Here is a 22,948-nt window from a genome sequence, read left to right as displayed (position 1 = left end):
TCCCTCATTCCACAAATTTCTTGCCCCCCACTAAGTGCAGACACAAATTGTTGGTGCAGCATCTTGCAGTGTCCTCAAGATGACAAACTAACCAAGCAGCAATATTCCGCTAGTGGCAGAACTGATTCAGGAAAATCCCATCCTCCTTTTCCTCAGTGGCACCACAGCCTAAATCAGCCTTTTTGTATGACTGTGCTCTGAGGGAGTGAAAAATGCTACTTAAAAGCATTTTCAAGCAAGTACCCATTATGCTTAAAGGACGAGATTAAGAACTCCAGCTGTATCACTTGCAAAACTCTGGACTCCAAGTTGACTGTCACAGCCATATAGAGGATATGCACAGGACAAGTTCTTACTCATTTATAACACAGAGTTGTTCTACGTCTCCTGTGCAATTCAAACATTGCATGCTTTCCTCTGAAGAGATTGTATTTGCTGATTTGCCTCTTCTGTCTAACTAATGGTCCCAAACTCAGATCAATCAGACCAAAATCAGCAGGATCTAAGCTGCAAGAGACAGGAGACCTTCCTCTCCAAGAAAGGGGAATCCATTCCTGTGTAGTAACTGGAAGTTATCCAAGCATGGCAAGAGACAGTACAGAACCACACTCTGACATGAAAGTGGTCCCTTCCAACAAAGATAATCAAACAAAATACGGTACTTGTTTGAAAAGCATTATTCTCGAGTCCCTTTTGCTCAGTTGGAGAGCAAAGCATTTGCTTCATATATTAAGAAACTGACAGGAGACCTGAGCATAGAAGTATATAATACACTATAAGAGTGGTAAAGATCCCACAAACCCCGTATCACTTTCTCCAAATACATGAGGTTCCAACAGCCAAGAATTAAACCCAGAAATATTTCATTGCTCTTTCAGTTTGGAAAGATTTCACAGTTACCCTTTAATACAAAAGGCAACAGTAAGCTGAACGAATGCTTACTGTTAACCCTTAACGGGCATAAGCTTAGGGAAAGGGATGAGAGGAGAAGGAAGAAAGTAGGAATAGCATTAAAAGCAAGCACTCACCCACCACTTCCTGAAGTTAAACAAAAGGTGCAGAAACTAATCAAGCTGCTGCAGGCCCTCTGCCCAGCTCATACCTGCTACACAGCTTCTGCCCGCAAAATACCACAACACCAGATGCGAACATTTTGAAGACTGAATGTTACCCTTTCATGAAATGCTCCCACATTTCTCAGCAGAAAGGGAACATGAAAATGGACTGCTGTCTAAATCAGTTTACCTAAAATAAGCCATCCCTTCTTCAACACTCCCTCCCTACCCCGAGGGATTTAAGCATGCATTGCCATGATCTGACAAGAGGTAATCCAATAAACCGGACAGCCTCCCTCTCGCCTGCCCAAGGACACAGCTGCTCTGACTCCTCATCTAGGCCTTCTATGTCCAAATGCTGTCTGCAACAGCTCAGCCAGATCTTTACTGAAGTAGGAAGTGTTAGGCACTCCTCTAATCAAGGCTGCAATTAGACCCACATGCAGATAACCAAATCCTGAAGGCTTCTTCTGACACAAAAAGATTAGTAGAGCTTGTGTTTTTTTCACCATCCCTTTTCACCTCCTATCTCTGTTACAGTAGCTCTGCTAAAACTTGGTACACGTCCCAAGCAAAACTGTCACCAGCTAATCTCTAAAAGCCACCAGCGGTCCCTCTCTCCCCCCTCTGCCCCAGATGGATCCGTCCACAGAACAAAAACAGCTGCTCCTGATAAACCTACATGGCTGCATTTCACAATATGTTGGAGACCTCTCTAAAGCACGGCGTCTGAGCACAGCACGCTTGGTCCTGTAACAAGTGTATAGACACTGCCCCTTGCATCCTGGAAGCAAAAATATTACTGGAAAAAAGTCCATAAAATCAGGAATTTTAAAAGTTAACTGAGTCACTGAGTCACAAGAATGAATGTACTCTGAACAGCAGCTAGGTAACTCCAGGTTAAACAAAATTACAGTCATCTTCAGTGAGTCACACAAAACAAAGCACAACTTGCACAGAAAGTGAATTAAGAACTTTCTGTTGTAATTTATTTTAGTCAAGAACTTCATGTCATTTCATATTAAAGTGTATTTTCAAGTTACATGCTGGATTTTCACATCACAAAATACCTGGCTGGGAGCACATGGCAATAGGCATAGGATGCACATCCTACTTCCTAACTTCTCTTTGGTCCCCTGACCAGCACAAGTTTGCCATCTGTGGCACTAAAAAAGAGGGAGGACATTTACTGTTATTCTTCTATAATCACATATTCAATAAACAGGATTTCAAGCAACACAGCTGCATCCAGCAATGGGCAATGTGTTTTATCAAAGTCCATCCTTTATCAAAAGGTTACACCTGACTACCAACAAAGGGAATCCATTCGTGTCCCCAGGATACACTGCATCCCAGTTAGGAAGTGTTATATCAGCAGAAAAAAAACAGCAAAAGAGACACAAAACTTGGAGTTGAGATTTTTGCTGGCTATTACCATAGAGGGTGACAGAACACAAAAGAAATGATACAGGAGTAGTCTGATTTGCATTCACTTTGCTGTAGCAAAGCAACTTGAATACAAAAGAGAGCTAGTCTAATTTTAGCAGAAAATAAGCTGATGTACAAACTATTCTTCCAACAATGATAATCAAGTTAGAAAGGCACAGCTAAAAACTACAGTTATGTAAAGTGTGCTTTATATAAACTACATTTATGTAAAGTGTTAAAACATATCAACATAATTAGCATTCCCCCACCATCACCCCATAAAAAAAAAAAAATCACACATGTATGCACAAACCATTACCAAAAACCCCCGCATGATCTGCAGCAATTAAACAGGATACCTGGCGAGCTGACGTGCAGCTTGTTTCTGCAATTGCCCTGGCCCCTCTACTCTTCTGTTTACCAGGGCAGCCTGATTTTGCCGTCCTGACTGATTACACATGGTCATCAGATTTGATTTTACTTTTCTTCCTCCAAACAGAAGCATATTCTGTCCCAGTGACATTATTGGATCCACAGTTGCAGCAAAGGAGAGGAACAACTTCACAGACATTTGAACAATTACTTATTTCTCAGAGGACATATCACTTAACTGAAAACGGGTTATTTTAGCCTGTTTTGTAGGAAAAAGAGAGTTTAACCTTGTCTAGCACATAACGAGTTTCTAAGAGAGACCATAGCACCTAATGTCACAGTTCCACAAATGCATTAAGCCAGCAAACTGTCACTACCATGATTAGAGTTGATCCCATTCCCCCTCCCCATCATTTCTGGTCCCTCTGCACCTCTCCCATGCAGAGGGAGTGCAGCAGTAGTGAACTGGACCAGGAACTGATCCCAGTTAAACTGAAATGCTGTTTTCTTTCTATTAATTTTGACCTGCATCACTAGGAGAATCCAATTCCTAATGAGACCCCTCAAGTACTTGAGCTGGCAAAGAGAGGGCAATAAACAGCTAGAGCAGTGAGAAGACAGCACATCTCATGGCAGTCCAGTTAGCCCAAATTGCTCAGGAAACTATGGCATGAAATACATTGTCTTTGTGTGTTATCAAGATTTTTGTTATAGGATACTGTGGTGCTTTTTATAAAGACTTGTTACTCCTTGTACATCTATATATTTAAAGGCCAGTTCCACAGGTAAGTCTTCAAGCTTGCCTTTACATATCCCTCAGTTGTTGCTAGAAAGTAAAGTATGTGTATTTAAAGTATACGTATTGGGGGGGGGAGGATATCAAGAAAAGTAGCATGTAGTGAACAGAACAAGGTACCAGACATAGATATTTATGCCAAGCCTAACAAAATTAAGAAGTTCCAAAGCAGTCAATACCTCTCTTCTTGTCTCCTCCAGAAGAGTTTTATAAAAACAGAAGAAAGATCACAGTAGAAGTGATTTGGCACAACTGAATGTAGCCAGAGCTTGCTGGGGTTGATGCCTGCTCTTCTAGCCCTATGGTTGTGGTTATTACAGATGTAGCGGTACCAACATATACTATAAATGCACTTTAACATTTACATTTTCAATGCCACATTGATAATTCCACATTTACCTTCTCCAGTCTCAGTCATGAAGACTAGCAACACATTTGTTATATTGCCCTTTTTTTGCCCAGTTTGATGGATACTAAGAGAGGAAAAACCATGGACAAGACAGATTTTTATTGATGCTGATTTTATGCCATAATTTTATAGTTTTCATACTTCAGTGTGCTAATGTTTTGTTCAAAATAAATCCAAATGATACAAAATGATGAGCTAAACCTAGCATTTAATTTTCCAAATAGTACTTGCACATTCTGCATTTTGATACATATGCTAATACCTACTAATTAGAACCATAACAAAGACTTTAAAGATAGGAATTAGGGAGAGAAATTTTCCAAACCAAATTTATTCATTATATGACAAAACAAACATTAGCACCATTTCTCCTGTACAATGATGTAAAATATTCTCAATAGGAGAAACAGGGGGGGAAATTCCAATAGGAAAAAAAAAAGAAATGAAATAAAAAACTACACATTATAAATTTGCCATTTCATTCAGTATGTCCAGCCTCAAACACTGTTGAAATAAAAAATTATCTAATTTTAGCATAGCTCAAAACCAAGAGATACCACGGTTTCTAGGCGGTACAGTACACAATCTAGGTACAGTTCTAGAAATGAGTGATATAAACATCATGGAAGGGCTGAAAGATGAAATCCGTACTGCAGTATTATGGTTCAATTCTCTGTATCTGTAGCAAAAAATAGTCTTATTGTTTTAGAGCACTTAAAGGACCAGGAAAGCTTCTACACTCATATGGGTTTTTTTACATAGATGAAGGCGTATTTTACTTTTTATCAACATTGTAACTACACTAGGTTAAGAGGTTGTTTTACAGTAGCATACAAAAGAAGATGAAACAATATGATTTCACTGAACTAGAAAATCCTAATCAGTACCTTGTATGAGCAATTTAATACCAAAGACCAATGAGAGAGGGCTAGAGGTTAGTACCACTCATCTTCCTAGTAAAACTCCTTTGATGCATTCTAAAAGCTCCTTCTTTTGTAATACTTAATTTCCATCAATCATTCTGCTTTTGTAATAAACCGATAAGCAAAATCATATGAATATATTTCCAGTGAGCATATGTTGAAATCTTCAAAAGTATTTCAGCATGGCAGAAATAGACTGTTACACTACTAGAATTGCAAATTATGTCACCTTTTAGCAAGTGACCAGCAACAGGCCACTCAGAAGTGCTTGGTAATGGAAGAAGGCTTGTTGTCACAGTAGTTAATGCTTACATTACAGATAACTCATCTCATCTTTGCAGGCCTGCTTACCTCAGCAATTCACACATCTGAAATAAAGCAGTAGGAAGGGAGAAGTTTATATTTCTGTTCCAGGCTGCTGCTTTCAGGATTTGTGCAAGTTTATCTGTGGTTACACTGTTCCATAAAAACAGTGTGAATATTCAAACTGCTACCAGACAACTTTTTTTGTTGAAACACACCCTAAGAAAAAAAAACATACCCTGAACCACAATTTAGACTACTTAGATATCTGTATCATCACAAAATACTTCTAAAAAAAGCTACAAATCCATCCATTAGTTAAAAAAAAACTGCTAGTTGTTCAACTCTTACACCATTTATGAACATACACACTTTTATCCTTAGCATTCACCAACTTTGTCAGATGCAAGCACAAGACATCCTTCAAGCCACATTCTCAGCAGGAGCACAAGACTGAAGGAAATAACACAATTTGAAAACAGGATGCGCACAAGGGATTTTTTGCATGCACATTCCCAACTTACATCTTCAAGGAAGACTTGGGCAAAGGGAGAACGGATTGAAGCCCAGAGCTTTACATAACCAGCAAAACAAATAAACAGCAATAAGAGGACAGAACAACAAGATTATGCTCCGAATGCTGTTGTCTAACCAGAAGGCAAAGCCAAGAAGCCCTGCAGGAAGCACAGGCCAGAAGCAAACTGTCTTATTTCCTATTGCTTCTGTGTTTAAAAACATCCCCAGTATGCATAAATCAAGATGTCATTGGCAGTGAAAACAGAAGCCCAGCTTAACTCCATAGCTACAAGGCTCTGTTAATCCCTCTCTAACATTCTCACTAGGGTCCCTAGCTTTCTTTTGTTCTCATAATACCAAGCTATGACAAAGAAGCTATGACAATGACACACGCGAAGCAAATTTGTGTTCACTTGTCAGATACTGGGTAAAAATATCTCCCTCATAGGTACAGTAATGAGAAATAAAGCAAGCAGAGGCTACTGTGGCATACAGACAATCATTCCCTTTTTTGAACACAAATTTATTTACTGTGGCACCTAAACCAACCACTAAGAACACTTGCAGCCGTTGCCTAACACAGATCAACGTAAAATACCAACATCATTACTTGGTTTTTTAAGATAATCAGTCTTCAGAAACATTCCTAGTTCATGCATACATCAGCTCCATTTTTTAACGTTGCAAGGTGTAGCAAGAAAAATGCTGTCCTCAGTAAACTGAGGAGGGAGAAACTGGAGCAACAGAAAGCAATAGTTCTCCCCTATAAAAAGGGTATCTCCTGCTTTGACACAGTCATGCTAAAAATCCAGATATAGCTTTTCTTTCGACAAGATGTGTCATACTGAAGTCTACCATGGAGGTTATAAACATGCTGCTGCCACAGTGCACCTGAGGAAGCAGGCACTGCATTTTTAACTTTTCTTTGTTTCCCTTCCACTTCCCTATGTGAACTATTTTCAATATTATCCAAAAAATTTATCAGCAACTTCTTCATTGACTTGTTTTGCTAAAAGGTATACCTTCTAGAGGAAAAAAAGGATGAAGGAGATGCAGCATCTATAAAAATCTGGAGGACTTTTCATAATAAAGGCTCATAAGAGCTGCTACAGCCTCATTTGCTCCCTTGGCACATGATGAGGTCACCCTTTAGATGAGAACACACTTCATCTTCCACAAGAGATTTTGGAGAACGTAATATCTGAACTAATCAAGTTTACTGTATTTTTAAGGAAACAGCATCTCACCGGGAAGAGCTGAGGTACAAGACTCAAATGTTGGATGCTGTTGTACTTTAGTTATCTTTTAAACTGAGTTAGCTAAACCAATGCGAATTCTCAGAAAATCTACATGGACAATGTGTATGCAATGGTTTTGCACCAATTTGATTTAACACCTACTAAAGAACGAAGCCAGGGAAAAGCAGGGAGTTTTCAAAAGCCTGAAGAGAAAACAGTTCCAAGGAATATAAAAAGATCATTTCCAGTCACTACACAAACCTGATTTATTCTCAGCAACAAATCTCTCAACAAAGGAGAGGCAGCATTCAACTGATCAGCTGTTTGAACTGGCTTGGTTATATATTACTCCTTGCAGTACCCAACAGAATCGTATTTTCTTCATCTACATACTTAGATTCTATTTATATGTCCCCTGATCAAGACTTTCCCCCTGTATTTATACTAGATAAATAAAGCTAGGATTATTAGGCTAGCACCGTGCTAACTGTAAAACTTTAAAAACACAAAGTGTATTTAGATCGCATGTTGAGATCTCTCTTGTGCATACGCAAAAAGAACAACCCCAAAACCAAAAACACCAACAAGTAAAGCACTCACACAATGAGACCAAAAAAAAAAAGTAATCATTCTTTTCTATCAAGGATCCTCACCATTAGCATTTTAGGGGAGAGAAAATTCACTTTAGCATTTACATAATCTTTAGTGGCAATTACATTTAGGGAAAGAACATTCAATCGATGATCTTTTCGTTTCATATTTCCAGATGTTAAAGTAATTCCTACTAAAGGATTATAATTAGCAAACTGTGCTTAAACATTAACATTATATTGGAATTTTTTTAATTAAAAAAATCACAAAAAATTACCATAGACTGAAACCAACCCTTCGGATTGTGACAAAAGTTTGTTAAAACTTCAGAAGCTTCAGCTCAGAATAACCAAGAGCATGCAAGTTCTAAGTATTTAAATTGTTCAGGAAGCACTGCAGATTCAAGACGACCAAGGCCAATGTACCATCTGGCATCTCTGAAAACACATCCCCGATCCAAGTAGATACTTGTTTTTGAGAAAGAGCTATAATAAAATAAGCAAGTACAGATTAGAAAAACAACAGCAGATCAAAAATACAACTCATATATATAATCAAATGGTCTTGTTTCCAAATGTACATTCTATTCTTGCCGATGTCAAAATAGACTCCATCTTAATTCTTACTTCTTTCTGGGGAAGGAGAAAAAAAGCTGGTGTATCTTCACCTCTTGAAAAATAGTAACAAAGGAAGAGCGCGACCGTGATTCAATATTAACATCCTGGGATACTTTTAATTCCATGGAATTTCAAATATCTCCCCCAAGAATCAATTTCGTATTTTTCCCTCATTATCATTGCATTATCAATATCATTAAAAGTTACTACAAGGATTAACATATGTCTAATGACAGTCACAGTCCCAAAGGTGACATTTCAACAATAGGGAACAGCAAATACCAGAAAAAAAGAGTGATGTCATCATCCTTAGGAACCAGATGTTGTAATTTAGGGCCTCTAAACAAATGTAAGAGTGAAATATACCAACAAGACAGCTGACTTCATGAATAATAAATTGAAAAAAGTTGACATTAATCCACAAAATATTAATTTAAAACAAGGAAGAAGAGATACCAATTTTTTAATCTTTGTGTAAGACACATCACAGGGGTACAAATGCACAAATAGCCCTCACTTAAAAATCTGGAGAAAAAGCATTCTATTTGTAGTACTTAAAGTTTTCCAAACTTAAAATTGAATCACCAACTAATACATTTAGTACTTTTGTAAGAAGAAATAGATATTGTAAATGAGTGTTACAAAAGTTATTTTAAGAGGGAGTTATATTTTTTTCCTTCTATAACAATCAGATTTTTATGAAGTAGTTCAACTTCCTGTACATTGAAAGGGGAGGTAGTTGCAAACAGAAGAAAAGATTAAGACTCACCGTGCTGTTATGTAAATATGTTCTGGATATCTACCTCTGCATCATAGGACCATGTGTAATGCAAAACAACACCCTACTAAACCCAATATTCCATTTTTAACAGTGGTCAACACTGAAGTGTTTCAGAAGACCCCATAAATCTCTGGAAATGCAGGTAATTGCCCAATGCCATATGCCAAGAGAAATTTCTTCCTGGCTCTGACCACTCAGCTTTGATGCATGGACTGAAAACCAGTATTATCCTAGGTAGTACTCTTGCTAATGTGGTTAATCTTTACAGACTGTATTATTTAACTTAGTGAATCATACAATTTAAACCTCACCGCTCGACTATGGGCTGTATACAAAAATTCTTCCTATTTATTAGTATTCCAACCTTCTATTGTTATGCAAGATGCCAAAATTGTTCTTTATTGTAGAAGGACGCTGGCGAGTCAATAGTCCTTAAACCCACTTTTACCTTATTCTCCCTCCATTTTTGAACTTGCTGTTGCTTTTCCACATGATGAAGCAGAACAAGTAGTTATTGAAGTCTAGTTCTGGATTTGATTTTGTAACAAGAACATATTGGAGAATTCATCCATTCTTTGGAGGTCTGAGACAAGGCCTGCTGTGATACTCACATTGTCATTTTACTACTAAAGTCTAAAAAAAAAATCAGCGCAAAGAAGCAAATACAAAATGAGATTAAAAAGTAAGTAACAGTAGCTGGCTGTCACTCTAGAATAATATTTGCTTTAGCAACCCCGAGTTAATGAGTAGCCCATGGCTATATGACAACCATTGTCTTCCTTGAAGATTAGACTCCTTTTTGGACAGGTTTATCTCTCAATATTTTTACTTCATGTCCTGTGCACTCCACCCACATTGCTAGTCTCCAGGGATCTTACGGAAACAAGCCATGGGGATAGTTCCTGTAAGCAGCCACATTATTACTTTCAGTGGGAACATGGATCCAATTTAGATTAGTTGTTCCCACAGCTGTTTGGTCCTGCCTCAGGATTTTTTTGCACATAAAAGGTCCATATACTTGGGCATACACTAGCAAAATGATAAGAGGGCAGTCAACTTCAGCTAGACTCTTGGAGAAACTTCATCTTGGCAATATCCTTTCATAATGATGCGATATTTTTCATCCAAAAAATACCAAAGCTAGGATGCGTTATCCCTCTTATTTTAGCTAATACAAACCAGATCTACTTCACTGTTTGGTCAGCAATACTAAACAGGTGAAATTAACTGTCCCTCCACGTCGCCAGTAAAGCTTTCTGTGCCTTTTTTAAAAAGCATAAGATTTAGGATAGTGGACTGCAGAATTAAGAAGAATGGGGGAAAAGAAATACTATCTTCAGATTTCACTTTGCTAGGAACGAAAAGCCCTGGGTGGATTTGGTTTGCACATGCAGTCTGGCTCCCCCATTACAACAGCCTTTGACCTCCTCCAAGCCTTGTGTACTTTTTCGTAGCTCATTTAACAGATGTCTAGTTTGACTTCTAGAGTATTTGACTGATATAATAAGAGCAGCAAACATGGAGCAGTTACTAAACTCTAGTTTCAAAGGAAACGGCACAAGACACAACTTTGCACAAAGTTACACATTTCAGCCTAATCATATTTCCTTTCCCATGGCACTATCAAATCAAGCCCTGCAGAAAGCAAATGTTCTCTCCCACTTGGGTACTGTGCAATCCACAAAGGGTGCACTGATATGGTAATTAGGTACCCTCAAGTTCAAATCTCACATCATTCAGAAGACATTAGTGTTTCTCCGTCTTAGCCCTTGAGACTGAGCAAAAGTATCTTTTGCCTGACTTGTGATACCATCAAATTGCATACGCTGACTTTTGGCATAACTAGGGCTAGAACCTTCATAAAGTCACAGACCCAAACAAGCCACATCCACACCTTATAATAAAAGTGTGCTAAGTCCACAAGTAGAAGAAAATATTACATACAAACCATGGGACAAGAACTATTAGCCTAGGGATTAAAGGGCAGGCCATAACGTTTGCAGCCACAGTCAACTGAAAAGTCACAACAGCCAGACACAAAACCAGCATACTGTGATACCTGGGTAGCATGTTGCAGGCATCTATTTGCAAAATGTGACGAATCAGGCCACAGACATTTATCTAGATGAACGATAAATTACTCCTTTAGGTCAGGCATGCACTGGAATTCCCCAGATTGAAGTTTTGTGCATTTGTTTTGACAGCTCCAGTTCAATTACAAACAGTGATCCTACATAAGATACTATTGTGTGCAGTACTTTATAAAACTATAAAGGTCTTAGTAATAACGGAAAATAATTATTATTCCTTTATTATAGCCAGATGGGAAGTGACAATGAATGTGCTAGCAAAGTTTTATTACATTTATAAGCACATTCCTTCTTCCTATATTTGCTTCCTCTTTGCTCAAATTCTACCTGCTCAATCTCACAGCAATGGCTGTTCTTAACGCTGGGGACCATCAGCCTGGTGATCTCTCACACACACTCTCAGGTTTGTTTCCAAAAGATATTTTTTTTATATTTTTTAATTTTTTTTTAACCACTTGTCATTGTGAGAGTGCTTTTCCACACAGACTGTCACATCAAGTTAAAAGCATGAATCTGAATTGTATCTGTTAAGACACACTAAAAACTTCATGGAACTTGTCATTCAGAAGTTAAGCAGCCCTCACGTTAGCTTAATTCATGATGCCCACAGAAATATTTAACACCCATTTATTTTACTTTTTTGACTTGTCTCAGAAACACTGCGGAGAGCTGACACACCCTAAACAAGTACAACCTATGTGTTGAAATGACACGATCCTTATAATAAAGTTCCTTCCTTCTCAAGAAATTTTTGACAATTAGAAAAAGAAGAGCCCATTTTTCAGAATAAAATGTTTAAACATGGGAATTTAATGATCCACTAAATAAATTATTTTATTTACTTAGGAAAAAGACTACATACATTTCCACTGAAAAAACAAACCAGTAAGTGATTCTGTCCTGCAAGGTGGTGGATAATTATATTGCATGTCCTTCATGAACTGCAGAAAATATTTCTCTGTTAAGAAGATTACAAATTTCAAGCACTCCCAACCAGTCAACCTAGTAAATTGTCACTCTAGCTAAAACCAAGACGAACTTGATTTAAATAGAGGCATTGATTCTATTAACAGCAATGAGAAAATGCAAGTCTGTGAACATGTAAATCATATTTTGCCCACCTGGAAAGTTATACCACATAGAGCAACATCTGCCTACATTTTAGTGGATAACTGGGCACATCCTGCCTGAAACAAGCATGGAAAACATTTATAAACACTAAAAAAGAATCCAACAAAACAAAACCCACCACCTTATAGTACTGTGTAAAAACAGGAAGGCCACCCTTTCAAAAGTAAACCAACCACTTTGCCTATAAACTTGCAGTTAAATACCTAGCTGTACATGACAAGAATCTCCCCTTTCATAGACGAGTTTTCATAGCACTTTGCTTCACCAGCTCAAGCCTCAACAAGCTCAAGTGACTCGGGCCAGTACCTTCATATTCAGCAGGGTGGGGCAAAAGAGACAACCTCATTACGAACACTCTAGGGTTATAAGAATGCAAATCACCAAATTCAGCATTTTGAATAGCACCCACAACTCAAAGCTAAAACCTGTGCTATGCCATAAACCATGGTAAAAGCCTATTATATGCCTAATAAGAAATATTCATAAATACATCTGAAAAAAACTGAAATTTCAGGTTAGTCTTCAAGAATTGTTTATAACCAACAGCACCACAATAATCAAGTGAGGAAGGGACACAAAAAGAACAACTACTGTTAGATGGCCATCCAGGAATACTGTTCAGAAGAAACAATACTCCTTAATGCCTGAAAAGTCAAGCAGTAGAGGGGCATCCAACAGATCCTCTACTTTACAAGATTAAAACAAGAACTGAACAAAAAACCCACCATTGATAGTCATTAGGCTGAAGTATCCCCTTCGCTATTTCTTCTGTCCATCTCTTGCCAATCAGATTTCTTCCAAACCTCAAAAATCAGCTAATTCAAAAAATGGCACTATCTGGCCACAACAAATGGGAGACACAGACGAGAACCATCAATACGTCAGAACTGCAGGTGAGCACATGCACCCCAACCAGAAACTACAAATGAACCAAGAAAGGCTGGCTCACAGAACAAAAGACAAGACAACATTGGAAGGGATTAGGTATATCTGAGGATCTGGATACCCTAGACCAGAACCAGCAAATACTCCCCTTTCTAGTCTCTTTCCTTTCCTAGAAGGGATTCAGAATACCCTAAATAGCAAGACCAGTTCCCACCAGTGGCTTTTTGAATGTATGCTGGTCATCTCCTTAAAAAGCTACTGCCCCCTGCTAAATCAGCCAGTGAGATTTATCCGACTGACACGAAGCTGTAGTACTAACATGGTTTTGTTCAAGACAGTCTATTAACATAAGCGAGAGATACGAGTAGGCCCAGAAGCTTTTTCTTTCTTCCTCAAGTACGTTTGTTGGTCTAATAAAAGTTATTAGCCCTCACTACAAACTCTGTCCCTTTCTATATCTGATGGAAAGCAGTCACACGCTAACACTTCATTAGACATGACAATCATGAAAGTTACAGACTGGAATTCCAGCAACACCCCCATATCATCAGAGAGAAGACTGACTGAAAAGCAAGCTATTTATCATTTATCACACCTGACACAAACTTGAAACCACAGAGTTAATTCTGTAACCCGAGACCATCTGCAAAGTAGACACAAAACACCTCCTTGTAAAAAAACGTCTCTATCCAGTTTTGCATAACCTGTGAAGATACAGTATATGGAACAAAGCCTTTCCTGAACAACTCCCTGCTGTTCTATGAAGAACCATACAACAGAAATAAGTTCTCTAAATTAGGAAATTCTAGACTGAAGAAATATTAAGGCTGTAAAATAAAGCCGTTAAAAAAAACCCAAAACAGTCTTGAGGTCTCCTCTATGCAACCTGTTTCACACAAATTCTGTGCTTTATGTATAAATACTAAGAAACTTCTCAGGTAAAAGTCCCAACTATTTACACATTTCATTGTAGAGAAGGGACAGCAGTGATCCAGTCACTGAACACTGATGATAAAAAAAATTCAGTTAACACCCTGAGCAGTGAAGAAAGAAAAAAGACAAAAAAAAAAAAGGTATTCAGGTATATCCTGAAGGGCTCAAGTTAACAGACCTGGATCATTTTGAGTTTGCCCTAACCACCAAACCCCATAAGATGCTTGTTAAAAATACAGTTTTCTGCATGCTTACATTCTAGCTTAATGGATTTACTCTTTGAATTTTCAGAGTAAGAAGGAATTTGATCTATGACAGTCATTCCTGTTTTTATTCCAGTTTAATTTCTGACGTGCTTCAGGACCTTGAAAATTGTATCTAAATTCTAATGTGTGTTCAATGCTCTTTTTCCACAGTCAGAAACAGAGCCTTGTGGATTATGCGAAGAACTTGCACCCTGACCAGTTTCTCTTGGCTGGCAGAATAAAGAGAAACCGACTACAGACAGAACTGACACTTTTTACCCTCCAAATGCTAAAATTATAGTACTGCTGTTCACCTATTTACAGTTACTCTCATCATCCTAACTCCAAAATTAAATTCTTCAGAATTATTGCACACTGCCTCAGGAGCAGGGAAGGTCCTACAGTGGCACTGTTTGAAGCGCTGGAACAAAGTCATGAAGCAACAGCTCTTCCTTAAGTAGTCTCACTGATATAACAGTTTCCAGTAATGTTATAAACAACATGATTGCAAAAATAAATTTTAAAAAACCCACATTAATTCACTGTAAAGCTTAGTGCAGTAAAGGACACAGCCTAATTGAATTTTTTTACTGCATAATAAGATGGGTGAAAAGATTGCTAAGGAGGGCATTTAGAAACTGAACCGAGCAAGTAAGTTTCACAACCTTATCACTGATTGTAGAAGGCTAAACATGGGTTAAAAATGATGCACAAGATTACTTCAATAGCATTCCACTAGCAGAGACAAACATTAAAGTTGTTTAATAGGTCAGCAATGATTGCAGAATATGCAGATCTGACAACACCAAGTTCAAACTTGTATACACAGCTATCTAAAAATTGCAGCCTCTTATTAATTTTACTCTTTCAAGTATGCTTGCTCTGGGCCCACATCCAGTAGATGTAACAGATGGAAACTGCCAGTGAAATATGGCAAAGCTATGTAGGCCATCATGCGTGAACCAAGCTTCCTGAAAACTCTCTTGAATCAGACTGCTGGATTCAGCCAGGCATCCAAAATACCTTCACATTCACACCAGGACAGAGCTAGCACTTTTCTCAGGTAGATGACACCTGATTTAGAGCAAATTACAAATTCTGACTTATTAATAAATATCCAGTTCACTGAGAGTATATTTATAGTTTAGCCATAAACTGAATGTAATGCAGTAGGACAGCAACTCCGACAGTGCTCTCAGGCCATTACCTGCTCCAAGATACCAGCCTAGTCGTAGCATCTCCTATTTTCAGATATTCTGCAGCTCTTCCAAACAGTTCAAGACACGGGATACATCATCAGAAAATCACTAATTCTTTGCAGAGTAATTAGCACTAATAATCACATTACTACATGATTACATTCAATTGATTTAAGTCCTTGCTACCAACAAAAAGAGTGGTCCCTAAACTTTACATTCTCACCAGCTCAATAATGCTATTACCGTTATTCACGTAGCTACACAAATAGGCTATAGGAGCTCATTTAGCTGAAAACTAACCTTAGGAGAGGAAAAAAGAAAAAGAAAAAAGGAAGAAAAAAAGACATTAGTTTTCAGTCAGATGAGCATTTAAACCTATCAGCCTTCCAGAATACTGACACTAGCACAAAGGAGAAGAGAGTAACATGCAGAGACACAAGGAAGGAATATTGATATACTTTTAGAATGCTCAACTTTTTTTTTTTTTTTTTTAAGGAAAGTAATTGTTCATTTTACTTTAGGAACCTTGAGATCGATCTACTCCTTCTTGCCCCTCAATAAAATCCTTGTTGGATGAAGAATGCTCGCGTAAGAACAAACCAGCATTCACGTGCATTGTACTGACCAAAGGAAAGTAACTGCTTAACTGATAACAAATTCTGTGGTTTGCTAAATAACACAGGTTTCAAAACACAAGATTTATTCGGCATTTTCTCCAAGAAATCAATAATTAACTATACCAGGACACTACAGGGAGCAAGGCTCTGCAGTTATTTTTTGTTTTGCATTACAGCAAAAAAGCTGTAACAGTGACAATCTCACTAATATAACCAAGCACTGTCAGAACCAGAGACAGATAAGGGAAAAAGATGCCTGAGAAGTTTAAATTGCTCTCATCCAGTCCTGACTCCTTTTCTACGACTACAATAGCCCTGGAAACTCACGTTTCAAACAAATAGCACCCTTCCACTACTATACTAATGAATATTACAAGTTAATATTTAATGGAGGTATTCTTTTACCTGTGGACTATGTTGTACTAGTTGTTTTCACAGCTAACTTCTGGCTTAGCAGAGGTACTGCTCATATATATGAAGCAATATTGAATTTTCATAAGTAACCAGTGAACTGACAGACCTAGATTTATCTGGGGAGAACAACCTGGGACCCCACAGGTGATGTTACACCTATAAACAGAAGTAAATAAGGAAAATGTGAATATTTCCCTGCCCAACAGGACTGGACATGTCTGGCTTACAGTTATTTTCAGCTCCCTCAAAGTAGGGAAAATGGCCTGTGAAGCCAAGAATTTGCAGGGAATGTAATGCAAGGGAAACACCTGTTGTGAGGTCAGTTAAAAAACAGAACAAATACACACACTGTGCAAGCTGTGAGACATTGCAGCAGAGTTTCTAGGGGGAAAACTCCCTTATAAAGGCAGGAGACTTTCTTCAGTGAAGACGACTGAAGGAAGAAAGGGGAAAGCATTCCTTATGGCTACAGCAGCTGAAGAACTTCCAGTGTCCTTCCTTTTTATAGAAATATTTGCTATAATTAGGAAGCTTTGCACAGTACCTAGAATAAAAATCATTAGCTACCTTTTTCTATAAAGGTCTGATGGGCAAAGACAGCAGTACTCTTCTTGGTTCAACTGTATTATGCACCAGCCAAGCTGACAGATAAGTATGCTGCGTAATTTCTCACTGTTCCCACTACAAGATGCATTCCTTACAATTAATGGACATGATGATCCTCATGGGTCCCTTCCAACTTGAGATATTCTAAGATTCTATGATAGTGCATCCTGTTCAAAAGCAACAAAGATTTAGTCTAACAGCTGAAAAATTAGCATATTGGATTTTTACTGACTCAGAACTAGAACACGTGTGCTTTTTTAACATCTAGTCCTTAGTTGTTCTAGCTCAAGGCTAGGATTTCTCTGCATAACAATATTACTCATATTTCACCACAGCATATCTTGAACTGGACAGTGTCTTAAGGCCTTATGAGGAAATTTCTTAAGACACTTCCATAAATGCAGAATGGAAGACAGCAAAATAGCTGTATGTGTGACTTTTCTTCTAGCCTTCAAAATCACTGCTGGGATTATGTGGCAAAATTCTGTATCCAAAACAGGTGGAAAACCTGCTCACTGTATTTTAAGTCTCTGACAGTTATAGCTAAATAAAATAAATGCATGACAGACAGGCCTTCTGTTTGTTAAAAATCATCAGTATAGCATATACTTGAAAAGACTGAATTTGCATAGTTACTGTGCTGTTTCAATACAACATACTTTCCAACTACCTGTCCTGGTCAGATGAAGGCTGTGCAAGGCAGTGTATATATGTGGTATTTATAATGAATTAATTGACATTACAAAATAAAACTTGTGTGAAGGCTATTTCATCGAATTAGACCTTCTTCAGTTTACAGCTGTAGCTGTTTGCTCTATCTTGCAGATCACAGAGCACCTGAGTAGAACCAAACTCATCTGTGCTATCTTCAGGCACAGATATTCTGATCAGGAGTTTGCTTCTTTCTTCTGCCATCTGTATTTTCCTCATCTTTCTAGGCCAGTTGCTTTTCTAACTGTCCTCATAGCTGAAGATGTGGGATATGAGAAGAAGATAGCCTTCAATCATTTTTAGGCCCTCTTTTCTAAGTCATCAGGGCAACACATGAAAGAAGAGGTAATCGAGCATTGGATGGTGCAAGGTCTACAACTTAAAATCTAAAGACAGGAGGAATCCCTAGTGCACACAGCCCCTTCTCTTTTACTTCACTTACACTCTAATTAAGTCTGGGAGAAGGAGCTGTGAATCATTATCAAGTCACTATAAGGCACAGAAAGGCAGAGAGATAACGCACTTGTGTGAAGTTAACATGCTCCCATAACTTATTTCTTACTGACATAAATCACCCCCTCCAAGAGCTAGACACCCTGTTGTCCAGAAGAAAGAAGCTTTATTACACAACAGAAGTTTTGCATCTAAAATTTTATTTTTAACAAGCCGCTACATGCTGCGGTCTTCCTTCAGAAAGAGAGTCCTTAGTACCACACTGAAATCAAGCCATATGGATAAGGGCACTGGTACCAGAAGTGAAAGGACTGGACACCGCAGCTCACAAGTACAAGAGAAGCTTACACTGATCCTGGAATAACATAGTCTCCTGCTACAGGGAAAAATATCGCTACACATTCAACAGAAAATAATCTTAATTGAAGAATTTAGAAGTAGCATTTCACTTCTGAAGGATGTAGAGTTTTTCTTGTGCTCAGAGGTGTTGAGGTAAGAGTAAAGAGGGAATGCCACCAGTTTACGGAAAGAGAAGCTTTCTTCAAAAAAAATAAAAAAATGAACGATCTCCCCCCACCAAGGTCCTTTTTTATAGGGGCTGGTCTACATGCTGAAGGCTTTTCAAGTAGCCTGTACAAGGCTCTCCAGCATATTTCTGGAGAGGTAGTTTTTTTTCCCAGTTTAAGATGCATCTACAGAGGTGTTTTGCCATCATAACTGTGTTAAACTGTTTCAGTTTTCTTAGTTTCGATTATAAATGCCTATTAGCCTGCTAAGCTACAAAGTATATAGTACAGATGTAGCCCCAAATTATGTTTTGTGTTTAACAGGTAATTGTTGGTGAAATGATTTGTTTCTCTCTCCCCTTTTTACATAATAGTTCACAATCCTCCTCTATTAGGCAAAAATGTGTTACAGCATCAGGCATTGCAGCTGAGATTAAAAATAATTGACACTGTGTAAGGTTTACCAGTACCATTAATATGTTTTACTCCTTTTCAATTACAAATTTTAAAGCAAATGAAAAAGCAAGTTTCATAACTGAAGGAACAATGCCTGCCTTTGAACTTCAAGAGCAGATCAATGCTATTTCAAACACAAAAGTTTGTAATCTCTTCCAAAGAGGGTAATGTAGATCTCTGTCATGTGTTGGTGACCAAAGCAACTAAGCTCCACTGATCTCTAGTCAAAATTGCACTGAAAGTATATCCTATGTACAACAAAAAAAGCTTAAAATGGCCTTTTTTTTTTTAAATAGAGAGAATGCACTGAAGAAACCACAGTCTTCCACCAATATCAGTATTAAGGCTTATGTTCAGTCGAAGGGTAAAAGATACCAACCAACCACAGAAGAGTCTTTGGGCTGCGCACTGTAACATGCCAGCAGCCCATTTTTTTTCCAGCTTTCTTCCCTAGGACTTGGATGGATTTTGAAACACTTGACTGAACAGAAGGCAGCATCCAGAGAAGTTTTGCTGTGTGACCACATAAGCCTATAGCTGTTTGTTAATCCGTAATAAATTCACTATTGTTTATAAGCTTCAGCTTCCATTTTTTGTATATTAAGCACTCTGAGGCGATCGGAGACACTTGGGCTGCTGCCCTTTTTGGTATGATTAGAACTTATCCACCCCCCGCTTTCCAAGAATCCACAAGTGAAGGGGAGGACCAGCAAGGAATAAAGCAGATCTAAGTCTAAATCGTCTGTGGACAAATGCAACACGAGCTTGAAGGGTAGAGATCTAGAACAGAAGCAACTGTTACCGCTGCCTAATTTAACACACTTGCGCTTGAGGTTAATTTCTCAGGAATACAAAGTTAAAAGACAGAAGTTGTTTCTCATACCAAATGTTAAGAACACACAACCACTAACGCGAGACATACAAGAAAGGTTCTTGTGAGCAAGTATATAGAAAACAGTAACTGCAAATCAACATGTTACCAAAGCAGTTAGGAATAAGAAAGATCATGGTACTTTTCTTAGTGGTGACGCTCATTTGGGAAAGAGTGACAGCACCAAGAAGCAGACCAATAAAATTTGCTCTCCAGAGGCCCAAGACACAGACAGAAACTGACGGTTTGGTTAATGAGAGTGACTTGTTTTCCTACTGTTTCTGCAGGTTTTTTCTGCAGCTCTTCCCTTCTCACACAAGAGATGCAAACAGCTGAAGTTTTCACTGAAAGAAAGGCTGAGTGACATTACCCAAACTTTTGCCCTGGCAGATGAACATCCTCAGTTTCTTTTCAACAAACAAGCAAGAAGGATGTTTTCATTTATACACGTAGTTGCTAACAGCAGCCATAACTTGGACAGAATAAGAAAAGGTCCCTCAGGCCTTCTACCCGTTCCCCCTTCAAAATATCAATGCTCACCCTTCCTGCCATAACCCTCCCCAATATTCACAAATAGAACTTGCAAAGTTTTAAAGGAGAAAACATTAAGAGCATCAGTGGGACAACAATGGGTTTGGTCAGGCGAGAAACGTATCAGGAAATAGCTGAGAACAAGCAAGTAACACACAAATGACTCAGGATCCAGTCCCATTACAATGGGGAAAACAGGCAAGTCTTTTTCCACACATGGACGGATCCACCCACTTCGGGTAAAAAAAAAAAAACAGAACAAATGCCAATTTTTTCATAGCAACTTCAAAAAGCCCAAAATATTTTTCACAAGAAAAGGGGCATTTTAACATATCAAAAGTTTGGCTAAACTAAACTTTGATTCTTCTCTGCTTTACAAAAAAATTCACACAAAATAAGCACAACTGCACAAATGAGGCATTTTGAGTCATCCAAATGTCTTGCATGAGTCCTGGGTTTGACTTTTCTTGTAATTACAGTGTCACTTTGACACTTCAGCTTTTACTTTTTACAAAGTAAATATAACAGACCACCTCTGCTTTGTGGTTGTTACGAAACAAATCAAAACAAGCTTGTTTTGTATATTTTCATTAAGACCATGTAATAATAGAGTGCATCCCTCTGACTTAAAAGATGCAAGCGTTGCAGTTTGTGGCATATGCCACATGCCCTTCACGTGCCACAAATACTGCATTTCCACCACTCAGCCTGCTGGAGGGAAAAGCCACCCATCAATATCTACCCCACAGATATTCAGCATTCACTCCATCAGACTGAGGGGTCAAACTTATAGCAAAGCATAAGTATTGACAACTGGCTCAAGAGTCGGCCATATCTAGTTTGAAGGTAAGTAACAAGTGCCATGCTTTCACCATCAAACAGTTCAGCTGCAGACTAAAAGCATCGCACACACAAGTGATCCTTCTAATACACCACGTCTAGCAACTGCAACAAAATAGTTTATTTTGCATTCTAGGCGCATCACATTAGAAAAGGAGGAAACTTAAACAGTAAAGATCACATTCAGGAACCGGATGAAACTCCTATAAAGAAGAAACTAAGGGCAGCAAGTTATCACTGCAGTACTGATTTTGCTGAAGCATAGACCTACTGCTCATGTGATTTTGAAGCATAATTATTCACAGTTCACCTGAGTGTAGGTCGCCAGCACAATCCATGCAAGAAGTAACCAAGTTTATCTTGCTTGGGATACTGGTAGCATATCAGGTCACTCCCATCAACTGCACCTCCCACTCCCGCACTGAGGTTTTCAGACGTAAAACCAACAGCAAAGCGCATTCTACCTTCTGTCCCTATGTAATTAGCACTATTAATACCAGACTATCCAAGCCCCCTGGCGTGGCTCTGATTTGGCTTTAATCTCTGCCGAGGTCTCTTCTTCCTCTCCACAGAAAGCCATTTAAACCTTGGCAAGCCTTTCGGGTTAAAGCGACGTTCTGTCGCAGAGGTATTAGCCCCACACCGTACCGATAAGAAGCACGGAGACCCGCAACGCCTGACCTCCCTAAAAAAAAAAAAAAAAAAAAAACCAAAAAAGGAAGGAAGAGTTACTTTTCTCAGAGAGCGACCGCTCGGGACAAGGCAAGGGCTCCCCTGCACCTCTTCCTCCCCTCGAGGGCAGCCTCTGCGCGGTCCTGTCGCCTTCTCTGAGGCTTCCTCTCGCTGTCACCGCAGGACACCGCTTGTCACCTCCACGGCGGATAACTGATTAGTCATTTGCGCCGCCCGCGGGGCGCCCCTCGCGCGCCCAACGGCTGCCCCAACGGCTGCCCAGGAGCGGGGAAACCCGCCCAGGCGGTAGCCGCTCCGGCGGGCGCCGGCCCCCCACTCACCCCATGAGCCAGTCCATGGCTGGGTCCCCGCCGCGCCGGGAAGCTCCCGCCGCCGCCTCGCCGCTCACCGCCCGCTCATGGGGGCCGCCGCTGCGGGCGCGGGCTGCTCCTCCCCTGGCCGGCCGGTCGGTCGGTCGGTCGGTCGGTCGGTCGCTCGCTCGCTCGCTCCCTCCCTCCGCCGCTGCCCGGCTCCGGCTGGGCGACGCGGGCGGGGCGGCCGCTGGGTCCCCTCCTCAGCCTGACACTCGCGCACTGGGGCGGCCGGAAGTAAACACACGGCGCTGGCGGCCGCCAGCCGCCAACCCGGAAGCGGCCCCCCGCCTTCTCCGCCCCGCCCGACTGCCCCACGGGGCATGCTGGGAAATGTAGTCCGGGCGCCGCCCTTAACGCTCTCGAGGCCTGGGGGAGCCTGGCACGC

At 39.5% G+C, this 22,948-nt stretch overlaps 1 protein-coding gene across 1 annotated transcript in view; it reads right to left on the bottom strand.

Moving 5' to 3' along the window:
• Positions 1 to 22,817, bottom strand: part of MOB2 (MOB kinase activator 2) — a 120,281-nt gene extending 97,464 nt beyond the window's left edge. Inside the window, exon 1 of the mRNA XM_063332954.1 lies at positions 22,531 to 22,817. Within this exon, the coding sequence (XP_063189024.1) occupies positions 22,531 to 22,547 (17 nt within the window). The 5' untranslated portion in view covers positions 22,548 to 22,817. The remainder of the gene's footprint in view (positions 1 to 22,530) is intronic.
• Positions 22,818 to 22,948: the final 131 nt, after the last annotated feature.

The sequence above is a fragment of the Chroicocephalus ridibundus genome, chromosome 4 (genome assembly GCF_963924245.1).
Source record: "Chroicocephalus ridibundus chromosome 4, bChrRid1.1, whole genome shotgun sequence".
Taxonomy (NCBI): domain Eukaryota; kingdom Metazoa; phylum Chordata; class Aves; order Charadriiformes; family Laridae; genus Chroicocephalus; species Chroicocephalus ridibundus.
Note: the sequence above shows the minus strand (reverse complement) of the source record. Positions and strands in the feature narration are given on the sequence as shown.